The 22,882-nt window shown below is 46.4% G+C and overlaps 1 protein-coding gene across 2 annotated transcripts; it reads right to left on the bottom strand.

Annotated features, from left to right (window-relative positions):
- Positions 1-65: 65 nt before the first annotated feature.
- Positions 66-22,880, bottom strand: tet1 (tet methylcytosine dioxygenase 1). Of its 2 annotated transcripts, XM_040179152.2 has the most exons (12): positions 22,384-22,880; positions 19,486-21,769; positions 6,466-8,665; positions 5,904-5,994; positions 5,318-5,411; positions 4,817-5,025; positions 4,573-4,723; positions 4,297-4,386; positions 4,015-4,152; positions 3,760-3,936; positions 3,503-3,647; positions 66-3,383 (listed from the first exon to the last, which is right to left on the bottom strand). In XM_040179152.2, exons 2-12 carry the CDS (start codon positions 21,610-21,612, stop codon positions 2,335-2,337), a joined length of 6,471 nt encoding a protein of 2,156 aa, XP_040035086.2. In that variant the 5' UTR covers positions 21,613-21,769; positions 22,384-22,880; the 3' UTR covers positions 66-2,334. The 2 variants fall into 2 exon arrangements, with proteins under 2 accessions (XP_040035086.2, XP_077960543.1); XM_078104417.1 differs by lacking the exons at positions 19,486-21,769; positions 22,384-22,880 and adding an exon at positions 12,145-12,542.
- Between the last annotated feature and the right edge of the window lie 2 nt (positions 22,881-22,882).

Raw genomic sequence — 22,882 nt, 5'->3', positions numbered from 1 at the left:
AACATTTTTTAGAATATGAACTATTGTAAAACAAAATCATGTTCCACAGGAAAGAGAAAATCATGTTCAGGTCCAAAATATAAATATGACTTTATTTCACAATCCCAAAAAAGAGATTAGCCAACCACACAAGTAATGCTAAATTGAGTCTCTTCTAAAGTCTAAACTGGATATACTTTAAGCATACAGTAATTCAGTTTCAAAATAAGCAAGATCATCCATAGTCTAAACACCATTAACATTACAGTAAAAACAATATGGTTCACATTCATATTTACACATTTTCTAGTAATAAAAGTTTTTTTTTATTTTATTTTTTTTAATGCTGGTGCTAGTTCTTAGATACTCATCAATACAAAGACTTTTAGTGTGGACTGAGAACGTCCACCACAGTAAATCAAAGGACATGTTTAAAACTGTAATTGTGTCATGTCTCGTGTTCAAAAATGTTCTTTATAAATCAAATGATTTACAAACAGTTTACATTCATTTCATTTTGAGAGCATGATGTGTGTTTTGATACATGTTACAGTTTGGTTATCCGTGGAAGACATTTATTTGAACTCTAGACGGACATCTGCACAATAATTCACTTTTTACTGGTACTGGTACCAAAACCTCATGATCAATGGTGGGAGATTCCAAAGCACCTCAGCCAGTAATCATCCACGTAAATGGTAAACCTACTGTTGAAACATATACAGAGCAGTGTGAGTTTTATTAAAGCACCATGCCATCACTCTACAGTAAATAACCCGGTCAAGTCAACGCGTGTACCTTGACTTCTTGTTCTATTAGCACCAAGAAAAAGTTGAAGTGTCTGAAAGAACAGAATGTTTCTGACGTACATCAAGTACATAACGGATACATTATTCCACCAGTGTTAGTGTGGATATCAGTGGTGTCGGTGGGGATGAATTCATTTGATGTTGTCTTAAAATACAGAGCCTCTCTTTGATGGGTAGTAACAAATACAGATCCTGGTCAACCAGGAGTTGAGACAAACCTCATTCTTTAGGCCTTGTGAATACAAATCTATTATCTGTAAACAAAGTCCCCACAACTGTCGAGCACCCAGAAATCGTCTTAGGCAATTGTTTGAGAGGAATTTGATGTTGGAATGGTTTTCCAACAAAAGCAGTGCAGAGTACAAAGAAGAAATAGTTTGATCATCCAATATTAGCCGACACAGTTTTGTGTCGGCTAATATTAAAATCCAGCGTGTGGACAGGACGACTGTAAATATTCTGTTGACATGTCAGACTCTTTGTTATGTATGTAAAATACAGAGGTTTTATTAGCACCATGACGTTTTTTGAAAGCCTGTAATCACACTTGTGCCCTATGCAAGAATTTAAAAATGATGTTTCCAGAAGACTTCAGATTTCATTATTGAAGCATTTCATGATTCCTCATTACATTACATTTTGAAATTTCATGAGATCTGTATTTCCAATGCCATTTCCAATCAAATGGATGAAAATAAACACGGAAATACTGTAAAAATAAAGAAGGGTGCATGCTAAATTGTCATATACTGTATATCTCTATCTGTATATACATAATCAGGCCTATGGATTGAGACCCTTTTCAAGTTAAGTTTAAGAAAATAAAAAAGTGCTTCTTGGTGTAACATGCCATTCCTATCTGTAAATAAAAGACAAACCATCAGGACATAGAGAAATTAAAACAAAACAAGGAAGTGTGGTTCTTTCATGGGCTGCCAGAAGGGCTGCTTCTGGAGGGAGAAGATAAAGAAGAAATGCTACATCTGAAAATCTGTAGTAAATATATGCACAATATTAGTCCTGCTTTCTACATTATGCGATGTAATGATGAACAGAGAGAATGGCACCAACATAAAAGCCAACGAGATTCATATCTCATAGTTAACAGCAAATTATTGGCTGAAATAAAGAGCATATTCCTACTGTACAACAGAAAACATCAACAGATGATGCATGTTATCATAACATTTGCAGTAAACAGGCTTACACCAGGAATTAAATAGAAATTATTATGATCAGAATAAATAATCACCTTTTTCTGTTCTTAATCATGTATATAAAACCAGATTAAAAACATTTTAAAAAATGCTTTAAAGCACCATCTCTTTACAATAATATCACAGAGACTCACAGTAAAAAAGCCAACATACTTTGGTCTTCCTCACCACTTTGAAAGCAGAGATGAAGAAGGGCAAAGTCAACAAACAGATGCTAAAAAGCACAATGAAAACGACGTAAAAATGAGAGTAGCAGTTCAAAGTTGATTGAGGTAAGGCAGAAGCAAAGAATGTAGGAGTTTTCTGTGTCTGTGTGTAAAACACATTAACTAAGCCCAGCGATTGTAGGGGCCCGTCACCTGGGTGAGAGCATAAGGGGACGCGGTGACGACACCGTCCCTCTGGAGAGTCCGCGCTTGACGCGTGGGGACGTTCATGATCCTCCTCGTCCCCTCGGCCTCCTCCCCTGCTTCACTCTGTAGCCCCCCACCTCCAGCTCCTGTGTTCCCCACACATTTGCCGATGCACTCCTCCATCCTCAATCTCTCGGCCTCCTCCTCCCGTTCCCGCTCCCGCTTGGCCATCTTGGCATCCCACATGGCCATCCCGTGGCCTGGTTCATTTAGAGACTTGTGCTGGTAGAAGACCAGGGAGATGCGCGTGGGGTGGCTGCGGTTCGGCCTGAGGATAGGGGTGGTGGCGTGGAGCTCCCTGCGTGCACACTCTATCAGGATGGAACCGTGTGATGGGGCCACGGCGACTCCGCCTATATTGCGGTCAAGGAAGTTGTGCTCGCTGTCCGACCAAACCTCTTCTTGCTTGACTTCCTCTGCTTCCAGCGAGGGAGAGTGTGGGGGAAGGTGTAGGGACGAGAGTGGAGGAAAGCCGTGACCCCCGACCTCTGGCGTGGCCTCTTCTGCAGGCCTGTGCATTCCGTTAAGCCTACTGAAGAGGCCCTCAGAGGTCGGTCGGGGGGAGAAGGAGGAGTGGGGAGGAGCGCTCCCGCTGGGGGAGGGTCTGAGAAGAGGAGAGCAGTGCACCTCGTGGGGCTCAGTTTTAAAAGTGTGGGGGTAGTCACTGAGGGCATCGTGTGGAGGTATGCGAACCCTCTGGTCACCAGATGCTGGAGAATAACCATCCATGCCGTCACTCACTGTCTTATAATTAAGAGCGGAGCCATTCTGTCCCGACTGGAGGCCAGGCAGGCCGTGGTGATTTGGGGTAGTGAGCTTCTTCTGCGGGGTGACCTCTGCACCCAGAGTGGGGTAGCTGCTGGTGCTCTGGTTGTAAGTGCTGGTTGGATTCCCCTCCGCTGGGTACCGTCCAGTGCTGGCAGGTCTGGGTGGTAGTCTGTACGAGGCGTAGAGGCCCTGTGGTTCTGATATGACATTGAATATACATATATTATGCATTATAAAACACATTTGTACTTTCTGGCCTCCACGTATTACTGATTATAAAAGATTGACCACATGGCAAGACAGCTGGATTTACTACCTTTTTTAGGGGTTTCGTTTTTCACTTTCCCCGGAGTGAGAGGAGTGAGCCCAAGCTTCTTCTCCAGTTTATCTGCTTGAGCCTTCAGACGAGCTTCTTGCCTTATCTTGCGGGCAGATTTCACTGGCTCAGCCTGTAGACGCACCTGGCAGGTACAAACAAACAAAACACCGTATTAGTACATGATTGATACTTGAATGTATCAACACAATCACAGATGGTGCAGTTAGAAAGAAAACACACACACACACACTCACCTCTCGGGGAAAAGCCGACAGAACTTGAAGAGCACCACTTCGAATTTTGTCCCACTGGCCCTCAACGTGACCGAACTCATCCCTGTCCGAGATCTTGTAAAGCGGCAGAACATGGAGCTGCTCATCTTCCGGTATGTTGCGCACTGCGCGGTTATCTTCCTTGGTTAGAGTGCAAACCTGAAAAAGGAACGTTAAGTCCGATCGGTACCTTACGAGAAGGTATAAAGCATGGCGCCATACTCGGAGCTCGCTTACCACGGTGCTGCCATTATTCATGTTGTGCGTGTCCTTGTGAGCATGGGCACAGAAATCCACACAGGCCGTAACACCCGAAAAAGGACGTCCCTCCCTCACACCCAGCCGGCAGTCGCCCCCCGCTGCCTCGTTCTCCACCTATGAGAGACATGAACTCCGTTTGTGTTATTTAACAACAAAGAGAGGACAATTCAAAATGAATTACACTGGAAGGACATTAATAGTAGCCCAAGACAGCTAAGGGTCATCAGTTAAGTGCAGCGGTTATTTAATGTTCCATACCTGGTTTTGGAAGGCCTCGGGGGCCAGTCTTTTGTAAAGAGGTGCGAGGTCAGTGGCAAGACTCTGAAGGTTGCCCTCTATCTTCTCCTCCTAAGCGTGATGGACAGATTTAAGAGTTTTCTGATTAAAATAATACACAGGTGGGATGCCGACACGAGCCACCAGGCCAATAACATACAGGAACAGGACCTGACTTTCCTCTCCCATCACTATAGCAACAAGAGATTATAAAAGATGATTTCCAGTAGGTTTTCTGGAAGATGACCAAGCCCTCACCTCCTCACGGTAGTCTCCATGAAGGCGGAACTTGCGGGGCACTTTGCTGCGGGCAAACTTACAGCCATTGAAGTACATACTCCAGGAGCACCCAAAGGAAAATGAAGCTCCGCAGGTGTCTTGGTCCAAACCCTGGCATGCACAGGTTCGACTGCGGAGATGGAGTGGCGGGAGGAGGATGAAGGAAACAAACGAAGCCGGGAGGGAAAAAGCATCATCGCAGGACAAAGTGGCAAGTACTCACTCTTCATTGAGGGCGCAGCGACGGCTGGTGGGCGAGCCGCGTTTGAAGAGGGTCTGCGTGAGTTCCTGGTAGAGATTGTCCGCCACCGGTCGAGGGATTCCCTCCCACGCCAGGATGAGGATCACCAACACGGCCGTGTCACAGTGGTGCCCAGGCCTGCGGCGGACCAAACACAGCAGCTTCTCCTGCTCACTGCCACGCCGGATCACCTGTCAGGTTATTGGCAGACAAAATGATGGATGCTTACGGGGTTATGAGTTCAAAGCACTGTGATTGAGCTGCCAGACCATACGATTGTGTTTTAAGAGAATAGTTTAAACATTTAAGGGATGTAGTTGGAAAATATGTTTAGGTTTTCATGGGTTTGGGAAGGGTAAGAATCTGGAAGTGACTTCCGTCTCTGCCCCTAAATGTACCATGGTGGGATCCCCAAGAACACTTCAATATACAGAAGACATATTCAGGACCTTTAGGAAACTACCATGAACAGCAGCAACCTACCCATTTAGCTATCGGACACCCCTGGGAACTCCTTCCTTCTTTCCCAGTGTAAACAACAACTTCCACCCTCACTGCATTTCCTTTGGCACCATATCTGTAACAAAAACAAGGTGAAGCATGAGTATGAGTCAAGTATAAGTATCAATGTTTCATTGATCCCAGAGCACATCCCAGTGAAAAAACATATTTTTTTATTACACGGTTACGATCCCTCAGGGCAAATTACAATGCATACACCCATTCGATCACATTACCAACTGAGATGCATTTGTCATTGAACAGCTAAATGACTGTGCAACGACACTTCTAAAGTTGCGTGTAGTTGCGGACCGACTGAGATGGACCTCACAATGTTTTAAACACGCTGGCATCGTGTCTTTGCTCTAAGGGTTTCCTGTTTCAACACGTTGTATCTGAGTGTGTATCTGAGAGAAAGGGGTGCACAACTTGTAGAACTTGCAGAGCAGTGTTATTGACCCCACCCCACTCAACCAAGCCTGAGGTTGACTAGTACTCCCTCAGCATATTTGGTAGAAAACACACCCACATATACACCGTGTAAACAGAGTGGAAGTAGTCACTATACCTGTTCTCCATCATTTCCCTCACTGCAGGAACATTGGGTCCCGCTCCAAGATGGGTGTAGTAAGGGCCTTCCTCCTTTTCAATGATCTGCTCTGTGGGGCAGAAAATTAAAATGTATTAGATATTCTCGAAACTTCACAGAGTGCAGGACTGTCCTTCAAATACTGATGTGATGCTGGTGTATTTTTTGTTAAAAAAACTGATTAAATGTTGAATGATCATAGCTGGATTACAGCTCAGGGGCCGCTCCGTTGGATTTCCACAAATCAAGACCAAATACATCAGAACTGGTCAACAAGGCTCAGCAAAGTACCGTGAAGCCTCCTCCAAATATAGCAGAGAAATGCGGCCTCTTCTGCTTGAATTAGGACACTGTGTGTGTGTGTGTGTGTGTGTGTGCGGGATGATTTCACGAGAGAAACTCGAGAGAAAATATCGGTTTGAGGACGGCAGTGTCACTCCAAAACAAAGTTCCACACTGGATTCAGTCAATCCGTGCAATATAGCAGATATATGTAAGACCAGTGCAGTCACTAAAACACAGTGAGGTAGAGCCAACTCACCCACACACTGACAGGATGGAAGATCAGCCAGTTTTTTGGAAGGCGTGTTGAGCAAATTCTTGGTCGGGGTATCCATAAAACTCATAGGAGACTCCAGAAAGCCGTTGACGCCGTTCTTGATTGGAGTGGATTCTGCAGAGTGGCCCAGATCCCCATCCGTAGCAGTGGACAGCACGGTGACCGGTCCTGTCCTCTCCAGCTTGTAGTAGCCCTGCTGGCTCGGAGGAGGGGACTGCTGAGCCCTCGAGAAGCCGTTAGCCCGGCTGTGCAGACCAGTGGTGTGGCCGAGGAGAGCGGCATCAGCTGGGCCGGTGTTGGGGTCGGCGCCGAAGGGATGCGCTACCTGAGTTAACAAATGCCTTGCGTATTCCTGCCCCTGTCCGGCAGCATGACCGTTGCATGGATTGTGTGGGTGGACTGGACCGTTTGAAAGGGACCAGGGATGGTGCTCGTGAGGGTGGTCGGTCCTCGTGAGAGCGCTGTGTGCGTTACTGGGATGGACGAGCTGTCTCCTTTCCTCCTGAGCCTCAGCCAAGTATCTCTTCAGGTCAATTTGAGCTTGTGGCAGAAACAGGCTCCTCTTGGGCTGCAGGCCTGACTTCCCCAGCGGTTGAACCTTCTGGCCTCTGCTCCTCTGGGCCGCCTCTCCATTGGGTGTGCGTTTAGAGAGGGGGGTCCTGACGCCCTCATTAGGTCCATCACTTTTCTTCTTCCTGGGCTTGGCGGGCGTTGCCCTTGGTTTTTTCACGGAGGTCTTTTTCTGACTGGGGGGCAGCTGGGAGTTGTAGTTGTACTTGATGGCCGACACAGGGGTTCCTTTTGGAGGGTTGTTCTCTGACTGCTGGCTGTGTCGAGACTGGATGATAAAGGCCAGGTCGGCCAGCTGAGCGGCCACCTCCTCTTCCTCTCTGTTTCTCCTCGCCTTAACAACCCTGTCTCTGTCCTCCCCAAACAAGCGCTCATGATCTCTACTGAGCTTCATCTCACTGGGGTATTTATAGCTGCATTCAGACTTGATAGCGTTAGAACATAAGCCCGTCTCTGTCCTCCTGCTAGAATCACTGTTTGAGCTGGCTTCTAAGAGGTCCTGCAGAGACAGCTTTGTGTTAGAGCTTGACCCCTGCATGCGCTGGATGACGTTCCCTTGTCTGGCCACAGGGGGGCGTATGACTGACGTCTGGTGATGTGGTGAGCTGATGACCGAGACTTTGTTGTAGAGGACGGCCGCTGTGGGTTTGGCTTCTTGCAGGCTTGTATTTGTAATGTAAGTTGAAAATGGGGCTGAAGTGGAAATGGGATGTTCACACTTACTTTCAACTTTAATGCACCCTGGGGTGCTCTGAGGTACGGCCAGTTGAGTCAAGGCTTCAATAGCAATAGCCTGATCAAAACTAAGATTTCTTCTCTCCGCCAAGGACTGCACGCTTTGTGGCAAAGCACGTGGAGGAGGGTCATTTTTTAAAAGCAGGGGAGTCCTTTGAAGGCCAGCAGGGGGGCTTTTGTTACACAAGTCATTGTTTAAGTCCTCAGGCTCTTTCTTAATAAAGTACAAATCTGGTGGTTCTGTTTTGATGGAGCACAGAATGGAAGAACGCGAGCTGAAAAGTTTCTCCTCCAGTCCCTTCCTCTCTGTGACAGAGAGACACACCACGGCCGCCAATGTGGACAACGGGTCTTCGCAGACCTCGTCTTCATCACTCAGCTGTGCAGTGGCCTGTTCAGTGATCCACATCCACGGCTCCTCCAGCTTGATCTTCTTCAGTGGAACCGATGACCTGTCTGGAGGAGTCTTGGGTCCATTCTCTGGGCAGTCTTTGGGGATTGCAGCTATTATACTCCTTTGAGGCTCTGATGCAATCGGTCTTTTATATGCAGACTTCAGGTCGGAATGTGACCCGGTGGTCAAATTAGCACCGTTAGGTTTTGTCAGATTCTCAGCAGAACCGTTGTGAAAAGTGACAGAAGAGCACACGTGTTGGTGAAGTGCACCGCTGGTAAAGTCCAGTCCGAGTTCTCTTTTTACAATTGCCAGCCGCCCCCCTTGGTCCTTGGCCGGGTCGTGGGGGAGCGAGTGCGTAATGGTGGGCGCTTGGGTACGAGGTATGTGGCCTTCCTCCCCGTCATCTTCCTCCACTGCCGTGTGGGTATCATCCATCTGCGCTTTAACTTTGCCATTTACCGATCCACTTTCTGGAACCACCTGAGACGCAGAGAGAAAGAGAGAAACAAGAGGAGCGGAGTGACTCAACACGCTCTGGCAGTATAAGAGGGATTCGGCTTGTTCCAAACGGTCACGGCAAACAGCACGACAGATTGCCTCCCAGCATGGCATGAGCCTCTGCTGCAGCCACTGTAAAGATTATGCTTTCTATAAATCTTGCCGGAAACCAAACTTGAAAACGGGCAAATGAAAAGTAAAGTTGTGTTAGTTCGTAGTTGCGGCTTCGATCAGGGCTGCATTCCTGCATGTGTTGACAGCCCACAGGTAGCCGAGAACCAACGAGTGAGCATTTGCACTCACGGACTGTTGTTGATTACGCCACTGCCAGTGGGTCACTGAGGGCATGCGTTCAGCGTGCATGCACATGTCACGTTTGTGTTGGGTTTGTAGGCGTGTTTCTGAACATGCACGGGTGCAAGCATGTGTGTGCAAGCACATGAGATTATAACAAGGCAGCCCTGCCATGTTAACCCATATATATTTGTTGAGTGAGGGATTAACCAACACATGGTCTCATGCAGACGCAGTGCAGCTTTTGTTAATAAGGATTCCGACTTCTAGCAGAGCTACGACCATCCAAAATATCGACATATTGATTGCCTCAAAAGGCCAAGTTTGAAGAGACAACCACAGATAGTTGTAAGTGTAGATGGTTAGCAATAACTACATGAAGAGGAATACAATACAGTAATATGGGAAGAAAAACAAGTTTTTTTTTCTTTCAGAATATTGCAATTTAAGCCTTTTTAGAAAGTAAAAGGGCAAGAAGGAAAACCCATACTGATAAATATCTAGCAGTCAAAATCACATTAAGAATTGAAGCCTTCAGCATGGGAAGCCTCAGACTCAGCTGACAAAAATATCTTAAACTTCTTTGCAGGAGCTGGAGAATCCATGTGCATTACTGTGAGCGATGTGTACTGGTGATGTTAATGTGTGTGTGTGTGTGTGTGTGTGTGTGTGAGATACTTTCCATCTAATGAACTAGCACATTAAACTCTATTCTATCTCTCTATTTTAATGCATTTTACAGCAGGAGGTGTGCACATAATGTTTATTGTTTATAATTGTATGATCTTTATGTGCTCCATTCAACTGTTCTCTGTTGATTTCCATCGTAACAGTGCATTCACGCTTGCACAGTGAAAACATTCCACATGTGATGGCTGCTGAGAAAGAGCATGATCTGCCAGATATCGGCGTCTCCAAGATAAATCGGAGATGAAGCAGTCTTTCAGAGCTAAGTATTAAATTAAAAGGTGTCAGCTCTGGGGTGTAAGAGGATTAATACTGGAAAATCTCCTGAAATGGAATTTTAAAGACGGTTGTTAGCTGCCTGAAGAAGAGGTCTTTTATGTTTGACACCAAAGAAGCTGCTGTGTGAATTCTGTTATTGGATTGGAGGCTAAAACTAAGGAGGTTAAAAGTATTTGTTGTGATCGAAAGAGAGTAAAGAGAGCAAAGGGTATTAAGATTTCAAGCTGTGAAGACAACTGAAGCCGAAGCTATTGGTAAAGTGTTCTTATGTACAATGATTTCCATTCTTATTCATGATAATCTATATAATATGTAACAAAATGGTCCTTGTTCTTTGGGAACGTGGGATTTGCACAGGTCCACCTGGTGTTTACCCCTTTATGGCCAGATGAAAATCTTTTTCATATTTAACTCCAGTGTTGTCGGAAATATTTCAACATGGAACCACTTTTTATGATCTACTTGTGTCCGCAGGAATGCAGAGGCTCGTAGCCAAAGGCTGCTCCTTAAAACAGTGTCAGAGGTGTGTGGAGGATTTAACATCAGATGTTGAACTGGTGTTGGATAATGCAAAGGAAAATCGCAGGAAAGTGTCCGTCAGGAATGTGGCGTATTACTAGAAACACGCTGCTGATGCAACAGATAGCCAGAGCCCAGGCTGAGGCGGGACTGGAGACGCTGAGGCAACGGGGTCAGATAGTCGCTCCACACGGCCACTGCAAATGGGCCACCGCGACGTTCAAATGTACCCGTGAGGGGAACGGGGGGGCGGGGGGGGGGGGGGGGGTCCGTCAACTGCTGCTTTCAATGACAAAGCAGCTCTGGACAGCTTCCAGCACTGCACTAGACACACTCGTGTCTCTCTCCATGTGTTTGCATGTGTGCAAATCTGCACAAGCTGAGATCACCGAACATCCGCTGTTTTTAATTACACTATTGAGCCTTAAGTCTAAATGCAGAGTCATGTGCTCTCATTCAGCCTGTGTTTAGGTCGGTGTTTCTTTGCGTCCGAGAGTTTGTTGTGTCTTCCTCAAAATTACGCACACAGCACTGTATTTATTGTTTTAAATACACACACACACACACACACACACACTTTTTCTTTTAAGACCAACGGCCGTGCCTGTGTCGAAGCTCTGCATATCAACAAAAAAGACATAAGAGAGGCCAAGGGCAAGTGCTTTAAACACAAACAGGCGTTCAGAGACCTACCCTAGCAACAGACGCGTAACCGTGGCTTGAATCCTAACAGCTCTTTCTGTGGATCTCCAAGGAAGTTCAAAGGAGTGTGTATCCTTTCTTTCCCAACAACAGAAACGTGTAAACACACTAACCTATACATGCATAGTCCACTAAAGAAATGAAAAGTAAATCTTTAGAGTAACTTTCAGCTGTGGTTCACTTCGTGGCTGTGCAGAAATATTACACCGCTAGGATCCTCACCTCGCAACGCTCTTAGAAACGGTACACAGAGAAGAACATGCTTCCTTTCTAGCTGAGGATGTAGGTAGTGGTTAGTGTATGTTTCTCACATGTGAGAATTTCCTTCATTCATTGAGTGAGCGTTTCCTGTTTGTCACGTAGTGAAAAACTGAAAGCACGCTACTTTAAAAAAGACAACCGCTTCAAAAAAAAGGTGGAAATATAACGTATCAACTTGAGAGAACTGTCCCTCAATACACCAGCGTGAGCTTAATTAAGAGTAAAACATAAACAATGATAGAGAACCTGTCCTACAAACCGCACAATAACTACTGCAGTCAAACTAGTAAAGCCTGCTAAACTCAGAAAACAGCAGGTGCAAAAATATCGCTGTAACAACTCCTTGCAAGAAAGGAAAGAGGGGACTCTTCATACAGTATACCAGCTAAAAAAGACATGCAACAGGGAAAGGGAAGAGCGATGACTGTTACCGTGGAAACTGACCTCTTTATTGCTGACTTTGTTGTCACGTCTTTTAAAGCCACCTGGAAAAGACAGGCTGATCACTCACACACTGCACAAACTCCTTGTCCTCAGCGATTGAGTAGGAACAATAACAACACCGGCTTCCAAACGAGCCACTCCAATCAGCTAAATCCAGGGCGGCTGAGAGAGAGAGAGAGAGAGAGAGAGAGAGACAACGGAGGATAACCTCTAGATGAGCTCCACTGCAGTTTAGCCATCTGCAGCGAGACAATAGACGCCGGGGCTGCCTTTACCTTGTCGGTCCTCGGAGGAAGCCCCTCCGGTTTAGGGAGCATACCCCTAAAAGGTATTGGTGGCCATCTTGCTTTGCCTTTCTTCAGCCTCAATAGAAAAACCCTCGCTACTGTAGCGGTGTGCAGGGCAAGCTCCTGAGTGTCATGACCAGTGCGACTGTGAGCCGCTGAGGCAAAGTGCTGCTTCAGCAGACATGCACACACTTACCGCGCGCACACACACACACGGACATATAGACACACACGCGTGTGGGATGCCTTTCGCAGACGCAGACAGAGCCTCATCAGCCAATGGCGTGAGGACCTTTGTGGCTTGTAAATTATCTTTCATGCCTAGACTCTCCTAAACAAAGGATCCCCTATGAGGGCTTTTTACTCCAGCCCTGCACACATGGACTGGTGGCAAGCTGTGGAACGGATAGCGCACACACGCTGGATCTGGATCACAGGAAAACAATTCCATCCCCGCTGAGATGTTAATCCCTGATGCAGCTCACCGCACTGGCTGTAATGCTCTTGGGTATTTAAAAAAAACTTTATTTTTTTCCCTCCGTCATAAACTCGCCGTCATGTTTAAGTCATGTGATTATCAATCACTGAATAGCATAAGCGTAAATTGCGTGCGTGTTGGGTGAGGCGTTCTAATTTCCACACGATCTAGAGGTGGAAACTGTGGCAGGAAAGAGGATGTTCACAATATCCACACTGTCTCAACAACCCTTTCCCCTCATTCTCGCTCCTCCGACTCTCCGAGGAGAGCGTTTCCCTAAACAACTCCCTGGAAAGAAGTCACAAGCAAAAACAAGGCGACAGGGGGCGAAAGGCAAAGAGGGAAAAACGCTATGACACAGTAAAGAACCCCCCCCCCCCCCTTTAAAGGGAACCATGTGGCCAAGTTGCCGAGGTCACACCGGGACAAGGAAACATGAAGGCAGCTCGAGCCGGTGCCTGTCGGTAACGCTCGAGTAACCCACCTCGGCCAAGTGTTTGATAATGGAAGCAGAGAGCGTGCAGCCTAATCCATACACAACAATGAGAGCCACATTAATGTGGGGTTCACGCAATAAGCATAGAAATATCATGATGAATAAATAGAGAATCATGTCGTGGTGGGGGAGGAAGTCATTATCAAGGGATTTAGCAATAAGCCGTGATAAAACCTCAAAAGATATTCATCAGTTACACCCAATGTGCCGTACCGTGGCGAATATAGCACATGATCTCATGTGCTTTCGAAGGAGAATGGGTTCCCCTTTAAAAGTCCTCTGCGACAATATTAACCCATGTCACAGTTCATCTAGAAACATATAGTTTTACACCAAATTAACATTTAATTACAAATATTTGAACACTATTGAAAATCAAGATTAATATTTTTGTATCTGTCACTATCCAACTGCATAGTTCAACAGTCAGTCAGTGAGATGCTGCGCGCACACTTCTGCACGCTGTGGCTTCATGTATATGTATTTCACAACATGATCAAAACCAGAACCGGGGAACAATCAGACCGTGAATTAATTTTTATTAATAAAATTTATTGTGGTTGCTGCTGAGCGCAGCGCATCAGTTTTTCTCTCCCTCATTACCGTGATCCAATTTATAGAACAGTTAACTTCAAAAAGGCTGTGTCCAGATTGTATGGATTTTAGCATGTAGCTCAGCATTCAGTGTACATTCATAAGTACATAGTTAGCATCAGAGACACGCAACATTCAGCAGAAGTAACCAAAGAGTAATAATCACACCTTTCCCGACACGATGTTGAACAAACACAGACGCCGACTCAACGCTTGGAATATAAACAAAGCATGTTTGTGGTGTGCTCGAGCAAACCTTATCGCCACAAAATAATATTTCCCGAGCACTGTCGGTAACAGACCCACTCAGTCCACATTACATAAACATGTTCTCATCTTTTTTTAATCCTAATGTGGATCAGTGCCCGCAGATTTAGTATTTATGTGGCCAACCCGTGCGGTAGACACATTTACTGTAGTTTAGTGAATAGATTAAACTTATATGGACACTTGCCAAATCAATGTGTACACATTTACATGTGCCAAAATATGCATAATTCAGTACTATAAATCAATAATAATGAGATATGCTTACTGAATTGGGGAGAGCCATAGCTGCGTTACTATAACTGAGCTCTGAATGTCTCAGGAGGTCCGACAGGTTTGACAGTTTTGGCAAAGTCTATAACAGGTTACACCAAGGTAAACAACACAACAGCAACACAATCCTCTATAAGATACATCCCAACCATTGGCGTGCACTAATAGTGTCACCATAACGGTCCTCCTCCTGCAGCCACCACATCCCTGCAGCCAAAAATAATCCACAGGTACTTACGCCGCACCCTTAATTTCCAGGTCCTTAAGCATCCCATATGTTATATATTTCTTTAACGAGCTACCCGGCTCTTGTTAGGACCAAGTATTCTGAACATTAATCACCCTGAGCTACAGTATATGAACATGCAAGTGAGCTAAAGAAAGTTGCTCTACACCACAGTCGTAAACTGTCTCTGACACATCTGGAGTTCTACCCGTTGGAGAACGGCCCGGTGATGGAGTTCTGCCAAGTGCAATTATTGCCAATATATTGTCATTACTGCTGACGCTAATATAAACTTGTCCCTCATTTGCATTGAGTAGTAGTTGGGGAATTTCTCCTCTTTCTCCTACACGTTTTTGACTTTCTGCCTCCAGTGAAAGATGCTGGAGGTTATAGTTTTAACGACCGTGAACACAGCTGGAAAAACTCATCTCTGCGCTTGTCCTCATGTTGCTCATCTAGTCCAATCATGCACAATCACTCACACAATCACGCAGATTCAAACTAGCGATGCATCGATACTAACTTTGAACAACAAGTCTACACAAACTCAATGTAAGGGCAATCTCAAGGCTCGGCCAAGGTCAGGAGAGGAGGGAGTCATTTTAAAAACAGTATGCATCAGAAAAATGTCCTCTTTAATCTTGTGCCTGTGCCATCCATGTCCTGTGGATTTTGGTCATTATAGGCTGATAATCTGTACACACCGACAATGAAGTATTAACTCCGATCACAGCACTGTGGGTTTGAGTTTTGTAGAGTAGCTTTGGCTAGAAAATATTTTTCACCTTGAGAAGGATTCACGGTGGAAGGTGTGCCCGTCCATCGGTTTTAGTAAACACTGACACACACACTGTCACTGACCCAAATACACACACACAAACACCATGCAGGCAGAGCAACATGGGGGCCCCAGATCCTCTCACAGACACAGGAAAAGGCTTTTTTAAGTTTGCGCTAGTACAACATGCTTAGTAGGCATGTTGGCCAAATGACTGCCTGTGTGCATGCACTCACGCACACACACACAAATATGTGTGCAGACAGATGCAAATGACCTCCAAGACCGACTGCACTTACAGACAGGGTTGAGAGGATAATGAACGATGAACAAAGGGAATTATGGACCAGGCAAAAGCGATGAACATCATTTCAACTCAGTGGATGGCAGTCAGAGGTAGAGAGATAATGGCAGGAGGCAGCGAGAGGAGTTCATGTCCCTGTCAGGCGTGTAAGATATATTCTGAGGTAGACAGGTCTGGTTGATGCATGACTAAGCTCTGGTTCCTACAGAAGGAGGCCATTGTGTACCCCTTTTCTAGGATTTGAGTGGCCTTTCTGTTGGGGGGGGGGGGGCAAAGTGAAAATTTCTTTTTAGCCAGAGAAACCAAGTGGCACAACTTCAAAGCTCATCCAGGGACTTTTAGCCTTACAACAATCAGGACACGGTACAAACGCACCGATGCAACAAGGGCTCCGGAATGTGCATTATAGATCAAATATCTTGCAGAATAATAAAGGTTATAGATAGTAAAAATCATGAAATCTTATCATTGTTGATGATGATACAGGTGTATTATTTCCTGTATTTTTGTTTTGTTTTACAGAGGTCAATAAAACGGAATGTTAAATGCTTGCTCCCAATATAGAATATTGACAACATAGTTAATAGTATAACCCAGTTCCACAGACTACTATATATTTAGAATGCATCTGTGTTACAAATACATAAATGGTGCATAAAGAGCATCTATAAGAAAATATGGATAATATTATGACTTTATTGGCTAAATAACCCAAATCCCAGTTTACTGATTAGATAATGAAGGCAATTTTGTCATGTTTAAGGCTTCGCAGGCTGACCCACTATGAGCAGGGCATTCTGAGCAGTTTAACCTAATTACCTGTATACAGGTTACAGAGTTCAATTTTGAAAACCGGAGTGCACGTTTGCTGGTTATCTCCACTTATCCTACTTACGACCCTGAGAATGCTCCATCAGACAACCGTGGCAGGTCAAAGGTGAGCACCAGACAATGAGGTCGCCATGGCAACTGTCGAAGACTGTGGGTGTGTACGTGTGTGAGAGAGAGGGGGAAGAGGTGACCTGACAGAAGCGTCTGCTGGGACAAATCACTCTCACTTTACATTAGGTTGGTTCCATTAGAGAATGTTGTGGGGGGATTCAATGCATAAAAGACTCAGGCTCTAAAAACCTTACATGCACACACACACACACACACACACACACACACACACACACACACACACACACACACTCAGATACATGCATACGGATATGTGCATGAATGTCCCCCTTTGACACAAAAATCAAGGTAACAATCATTAACATGCACACACACACACACACACACACATCTTTGAATATCAGTTGCAAGGCCAACAGTCACGGCTGGGGGCTGCAGGCTGCCTTCCCTCCCGACCAGAGTCCTGACTGAGGGATCGGCAAGTGTTTTCTTAATCCACGTGTTATCTCAGCTGGGCTACTCCTCTGGCAAATGCATTGCAGCGGAAAAAAAAGGAGTGACGGAAATTAATTAGTTTGCAGGAGGAGATGTGGCTGAGCTGGCTGGCTGACTGGAAGCATGCAGACTACTATTTGTAGAAAGTATAGTGTGCCAGCTGCATTGTGCTGATCTCTGCTGTACTATGTAATTATGGTGCACCTCAAACTTAAGCAAAGTCTACCTCACCAGGTGCATGGTCTTGATAAATACAGTGACAGAAGGACACAACAGCAAAGATAATAGTTACACTACTTACACAATGGTTACAATCTGTGAGTGCTGCTTTTTGTCAAAAGGGAAGTCACTTACAGATGTAGATGTTGTATAACTAGGGCATGGCAATAATTCAATATGTTTATCCATGGTTTTTGATGGAATTATATTCTAAAGTTATCAATTAACAAGAAAGCCCTACATGCTTTATATTTGTCACGTAGTTAATTAACACAGGACTTTATTGGATTACCGGACAGTAGATTTTGGCTCTTTCACTAAGCACTAGCAATACCATATACTGGAAACAAAAGAAAAACGACGCTCAGGCAACTTCCCACTGCAGCCTCTGACCAGCAAAAATATATTTATCTGAAGTCCGGCCTCCATATTGTCTGCGTAGAAAATAAATTGTATTATGCATCTAAGAGCTTGTGCATGGTTACTTCAAATGAGATGCAAGCACTGACTCATATTGAGGTAACTGTTTACACAATAAGAGATGTGTGATTTGATTCTCATCTTTTTACATTCTGTAAAATGTTTAAACCATTATGTGAGTGCTGACATCTGCCTCGTGAGTCCATACAACAAAGAGTCAGTTGTGCAGCCTACAGCTCCAAACATGTCAGGACCATTTCTGTTAAACTCACTCTGTAAATACTGGAGCATTCGCACTCAATGAACTGTAGTACGGTGTTTCTGATGAGGACGTGTTAGCGTGTGTGGCGGTGCATTCAGGGCCAGGTCGGAGTGAGACCTGTCCTCACTACATAATACAAAGCGAGGCCACGAGGGGGCCTTCAAGCCCCGAGCTTTTAAAAAGGCTCACTTTATTTGCTATTAACAAACAAACCACGGACTTTCCTTTTTTGGTGTTTTTGTTTGTATTCGTGTTCATAAGCCTTACATTTATCAATCTGTGGTGTTTTTTTAAGGTGTGTTAAGTATATAATATTTAATAACAATACAATCAAACCACAGCAGCTCAACACAGTAAGACCAGAAACCGAATCCACATGCCACTACATGATCTCCTCTTTGAGATGGAAACATAAAAGGGTGTGTGATCTTGATCAACAGGACTGGCCAGCAAGTGTTTTTAACCCTTTTTACGTACACATGAAGTAAACCCTTTATAGCCATTTAGCGTGGTTCATTAAATTATATATTTGAATAAAAACAAAGAGGCAACATTGGTTCCCCTTTGTTGCATCTAGAATAAAGTCACGGTGGGGCGGAGGGGGGGTATTGTCATTGTGATCAGCACCTGGTGCGGGCTCCTGTATAGAATCAAACAAATACACGTTCCAAATCCACAAATACAGCCATTGCATGAATGTCAATGTGATGACCGCTAAGAGAACCACTCAGTTTCCATCTTTGTCTGCTTTTCAACAGCACGCGCGCACTACGCAGACCTGTGTGATATGTAATGTAAAAAATAAACACCACCGTAAATGTGTATTTTACTCATTCACCAACATTCCCTTCTATGTGGAAAAATATGTGCAGAAATCATATATAGATATCAAAATGAAGAATATAACTGTTTTCAAATCAACCGGGACGAATTCCTCTCTCAACAAACATCCTGGGTGTTTATTCATCGTCTTAATGGTTCTAAAATGTGCCGTTACAATGCCATTCAGTGCCCCTGTGCAAAAACATCCGACTCAAATTGTGTTAATACCCACATGCACACACACATAAATGCACCTACACAGCACATAAAATAACTCATTCTCCTAGTCGCACCATGGCGCTGACACACACACACGCGCACGCAGACGAACAAAAACAGACACATACTCATGCACGTGTTCGGCCGCCTGTCATGTGATAACTCCTTTCCCTCTTCACATGAGGCGTCCTCAACCCTGAAGTTGCGAGCATTCGTAGCATCTCTAATCACATACACGGGTCCACCCGCAAGCAGTTCCCCTTTTTAGCACTCAACACGTTCCTCAACGTCCAAACAGGAAGACACTGTAAATTTAAGTGTGCAGCATCGGTTGGAACCGAAAAAATGTGGAACACAACGTGAAAGGGAAGCCTCGTGCATCAACTGTTTATTCAACTCGTGATATCGTTGCTGCTTCCGGTGGACTTCTGGTAAACCTCGGAGATCAAAAGCAACGCTGTCAGACAGTAACGACCGCTTTGTTGTTGGTGGCCACTAAAATCATTCACTGAATCTGCCTCCCTGACTGCAATGAAACCCACTGAAATGTGTTGCTTTTGAATGTGAACTCACCTGCGCTGCAGAGAGCGCGAGCAGAGGCGACGTTCTCCTCCTCCTCAGCTCCACGCACTTCCTCAGCTTACAGATCTGGTGGCCGGTACTGCGGTTGAGGCAGCAACTGCACTGACCACAGCTGCCCTTCCTCTGGCACGGCTCACACGTCCCACACCGGCTCCGCTTCTTCTTCTCCTTCCTATGGGGCCTCGGACCGGTCCAGGAGGGCGGGAACGCCCCTTCTGGCCCAAAGGCTCCAGGTGGAACGCTGGGGCCGGACTCTCCGTACCCGGCCTCCGACTCCGTGTCGAAGGAAAGAGAGGATCGAGTGCTTTCTGAGCTGCAGGAGAAGGTGAAGCTGCTGTCCAGGGAGGGAGTCGACATCTTTGTCAGCAATTCCGCCTCGGCCGCCGCAACGCCGTCCTCGCCGAGGTTTGGTTTAGTGTCAGCCGCGGGGGCATCCACGCTCGTGTGAGGGACGAGTGGCGGGGACGGCAAAGGCGTTTCCTTCTCGCCGTGGCGACCCAAAGGCTCTGGATTAGATTCGCCGTCTTTGGTCTGGATCGTGGTGCTTTGCGGGCGGCGTGGTTCCCCGTGGCTCGAATGCCTCAAGCACCCGGGTTTGAGGGAGTTGCTACGGAAAATAACCGGCGTATTTCTTTTTACCAGCACAGTCTGGACCACCAGGGCGGGTTCGTCGACAACCGGGGACCCAGGTAATTGAGATTTAGCACCATGAAGGGTCGGTTGCGCGTCTGTCTTACCCCGACTCAGAAACTCTGGCTCAAGTGCCTCTGAGGTGGAGGTCGCTTTGGTGGGATTTGAGGTAGCTGTGTTGGAGACAGACGTCCCACGCTGAGGTGATTCTGACTGTGCTGCCAGTCCCTTGTTAGAGTGAGGAGGATCTGGAGGTTCGGAAGCTGGAGCGCTGGGTTGGGAGTCAGCAGTATTGCTGTAAACATCAGACTCCTTTTTGTTTTTTCCTGTCTTCAATTGACACAGACTTTCCGTGCGCTCCTGCATCTCATCCAGAGTCTCCTTTTGTCCCTCACCTGGTTTCTCATCCTCATAACTCTCTGCTCTCTCAAGATTTTCCTTTTCTTTTCTGTCAGCGAGGACTATCGCTCTATTATCAGTCCTATTTTCTTTCAGATCCACTCTGTTATCTTCCCCTTGATGGACAGAACACGCATCATCTTTCTTACCGTCACCGGAGGGGCAATCAGGCTTATTTCCAAGGACAGATGAAGCGTCTTCGCCCTCACAGCCGCCCTGCGCCTCTGGTGAACCGACACTCGTTAGCACAGAGGGACAATCTTTACTTATGTCACTGCAGAGGTTTTGCTGTCCATCAACATCATCACGCACACCGATCACACGCCTCAGGTCACCTTTGCTCCCAGGACTGAGGGTGTTTTTGTCTTCCGGGGTTTCGGTGCCGTCACAGCTGAACTTCACACAGTCCTCCGGATTGTCTTTACACGGCGGCGAATCTGCTTCGAGAGGGCTTCCCTCTCTGGCGTCGAGTCCTAAACCCCGGTCTTTGATTCTCGAAGGAACTTCAAAATCCTTTTTTAGAGAGACTGGAGAGACTCTTTCTTTTGCATCACAGGTGTCGGGATTCACACTTTCCTCCTCAGGAGTCGAGTCGCTGGTGCTCGAGGGCTTGTTTCTTGTTCTGCCTTGCTGTGACGGCGCTCGTCTACCCGCGACCCTCCTGTTGTTTCTCCTCCCTCGGCGAGGTTTAAGGGGCTGGCAGGGAGTAACGGATACCTGAGTGCCACGCAGGGACTTCCTTCGCCCCGGGGGGTCCTGTACCTCGCCAAAGGGGTCAGGCAGATTGCCCGGCCGCCTAAGCCTCGCAGATCCTGTTACACTTACAGTACGGTCGACCCTGCCAGCGGCCCTCCCGGGGCCTTTACTAGCGGGCCCACTAGCCCGTCTTCCACGAGGGCTTTGACCCGACTGAGCGGGGGCCCTGGATGTTGACCTTTTGGGTTCTGCGGGTGCTTTCTGGGGCCTCTCAGTGGCTCTTCCCCTGGGTTTGTTGGAGTTACAGGTTTGCCTCTTGGTGGTGATTCCCTTCTGGCCATTTTTTCTCTGAGCAGGTGTCTGTCTCCTGGTGCGCTTGGTAGTAGCAGGCATGGTAGTAGCAGGTGTGGAGGGGAGGATCTCTTGCAGCCAGCATGGGAGCCGGGTGTTTATCTTTTGCGCCGCACAATTTTGTGTTAAAAAAAATTCCTTTTCTCTCTTGCACTAGAAATTAGGATGCCATCACTATATTGTATTTGCAGTCCATGATCTATAAAGACAGAGTAAAGAGAAGGGAAATGAAAAGCCTTAGCACCGTTAAATGCCTTGTTAGAGTTGTAAATATGGACTGTTTAGCACAAAAGAAACTGTAAGATATCAGATGAAATATCATAATACTACAGTATACAAAGCTAAATCTATCAAATGATTCTTTACTTGTGTGCTGGAAATGACACTTTTGCCCCGCCTGAAATTCCTACTTGAACGTGCTGTGAAACTGACGTCAAAAAACAAAAAACCCAACGCTCCTCTAACCAATACCATATTTTGAATAAAGATACAAAATCAAAAGAAATATACAAAAGCCTGCAGTAGGTGCCGGAATGACTACCGCGTCGGTAGCAGTTAAAGGGCAGCACGCTGCGGAGCGGCTCGAGCTGGAGGTCGGATCCTGTTTTCGGCTTCCTGACTGGCGGAAGAACGCGTTTATTACCGTGTAAAAACGCCTTCAGCGGCGCTGTTTGCTATTATTATTTCGCACTTGACCGCTGTCACTTAACCCGCCGCGTGGACGCGGCTTGTTTAGTTGCCCGCGAGGGTTTTTGTTTTTTTTAAATTTGTATTTATATAACTCGTGTTAAAAGGCCGAAATGCTTCACATACCAGAAAGCGACAGTTGCACCGCCTGAACCGCTAATAACACTCCGCTCCGGCGACGCGGCGAGCCCTCGAATCGGTCTCCTTCCTCGGCGAACGCAGACTGCGGGCAAGTTCAGTCCTTCCTCTCTCTCTCTCTCGACGCCGACACGCGGACACGACACGAGCGCCGACGTGAACGTGCGCCGAGCGGGGCGGCCGTTTTCCCAACGCGTCGCCTTCGGCGGAGCACGACACCCGCGGAACCGTGAATCCCTCCACCGCGGTGGATCCATCCAGGGCAGCGCTCGCGTGCACTTCCCCCCACCCTCTCCCCTCGCAGACCCCCCCCCCCCCCCCCTCCTCCACGCAGACGTAACCCACGGTCTCCTCTCTGGCCCCGAGAGACGCGTCGTCGGCAGCGGAGGAGAAAACCTGGAGCGGAGTTTAACGTGACGAACCGTCGCGTCGCTCGCGCTGTTTTTTTTCCTTCTTTTCGCGCCCCGCGAGCGCGCTGCGTGTCCGC

This window comes from Gasterosteus aculeatus, chromosome 6, assembly GCF_964276395.1.
Source record: "Gasterosteus aculeatus chromosome 6, fGasAcu3.hap1.1, whole genome shotgun sequence".
NCBI classification, from domain to species: Eukaryota; Metazoa; Chordata; class Actinopteri; order Perciformes; family Gasterosteidae; genus Gasterosteus; species Gasterosteus aculeatus.
The sequence above is the reverse complement of the archived record's forward strand: the minus strand, read 5'-3'. Positions and strand labels throughout refer to the sequence as shown.

What these genes read in the sequence shown, in the direction of transcription:
- tet1 (XM_040179152.2), bottom strand. Translation starts at nt 21,612, where the DNA reads ATGCCTGCTACTACCAAGCGCACCAGGAGACAGACACCTGCTCAGAGA. An exon ending in TCGCGCTCTCTGCAGCGCAG is followed by an intron (nt 8,666 to 19,485) that starts GTGAGTTCACAT and finishes TCTGCGTCTCAG; the next exon opens with GTGGTTCCAGAAAGTGGATC. An exon ending in GGTGTCCGATAGCTAAATGG is followed by an intron (nt 5,026 to 5,317) that starts GTAGGTTGCTGC and finishes ATAACCTGACAG; the next exon opens with GTGATCCGGCGTGGCAGTGA.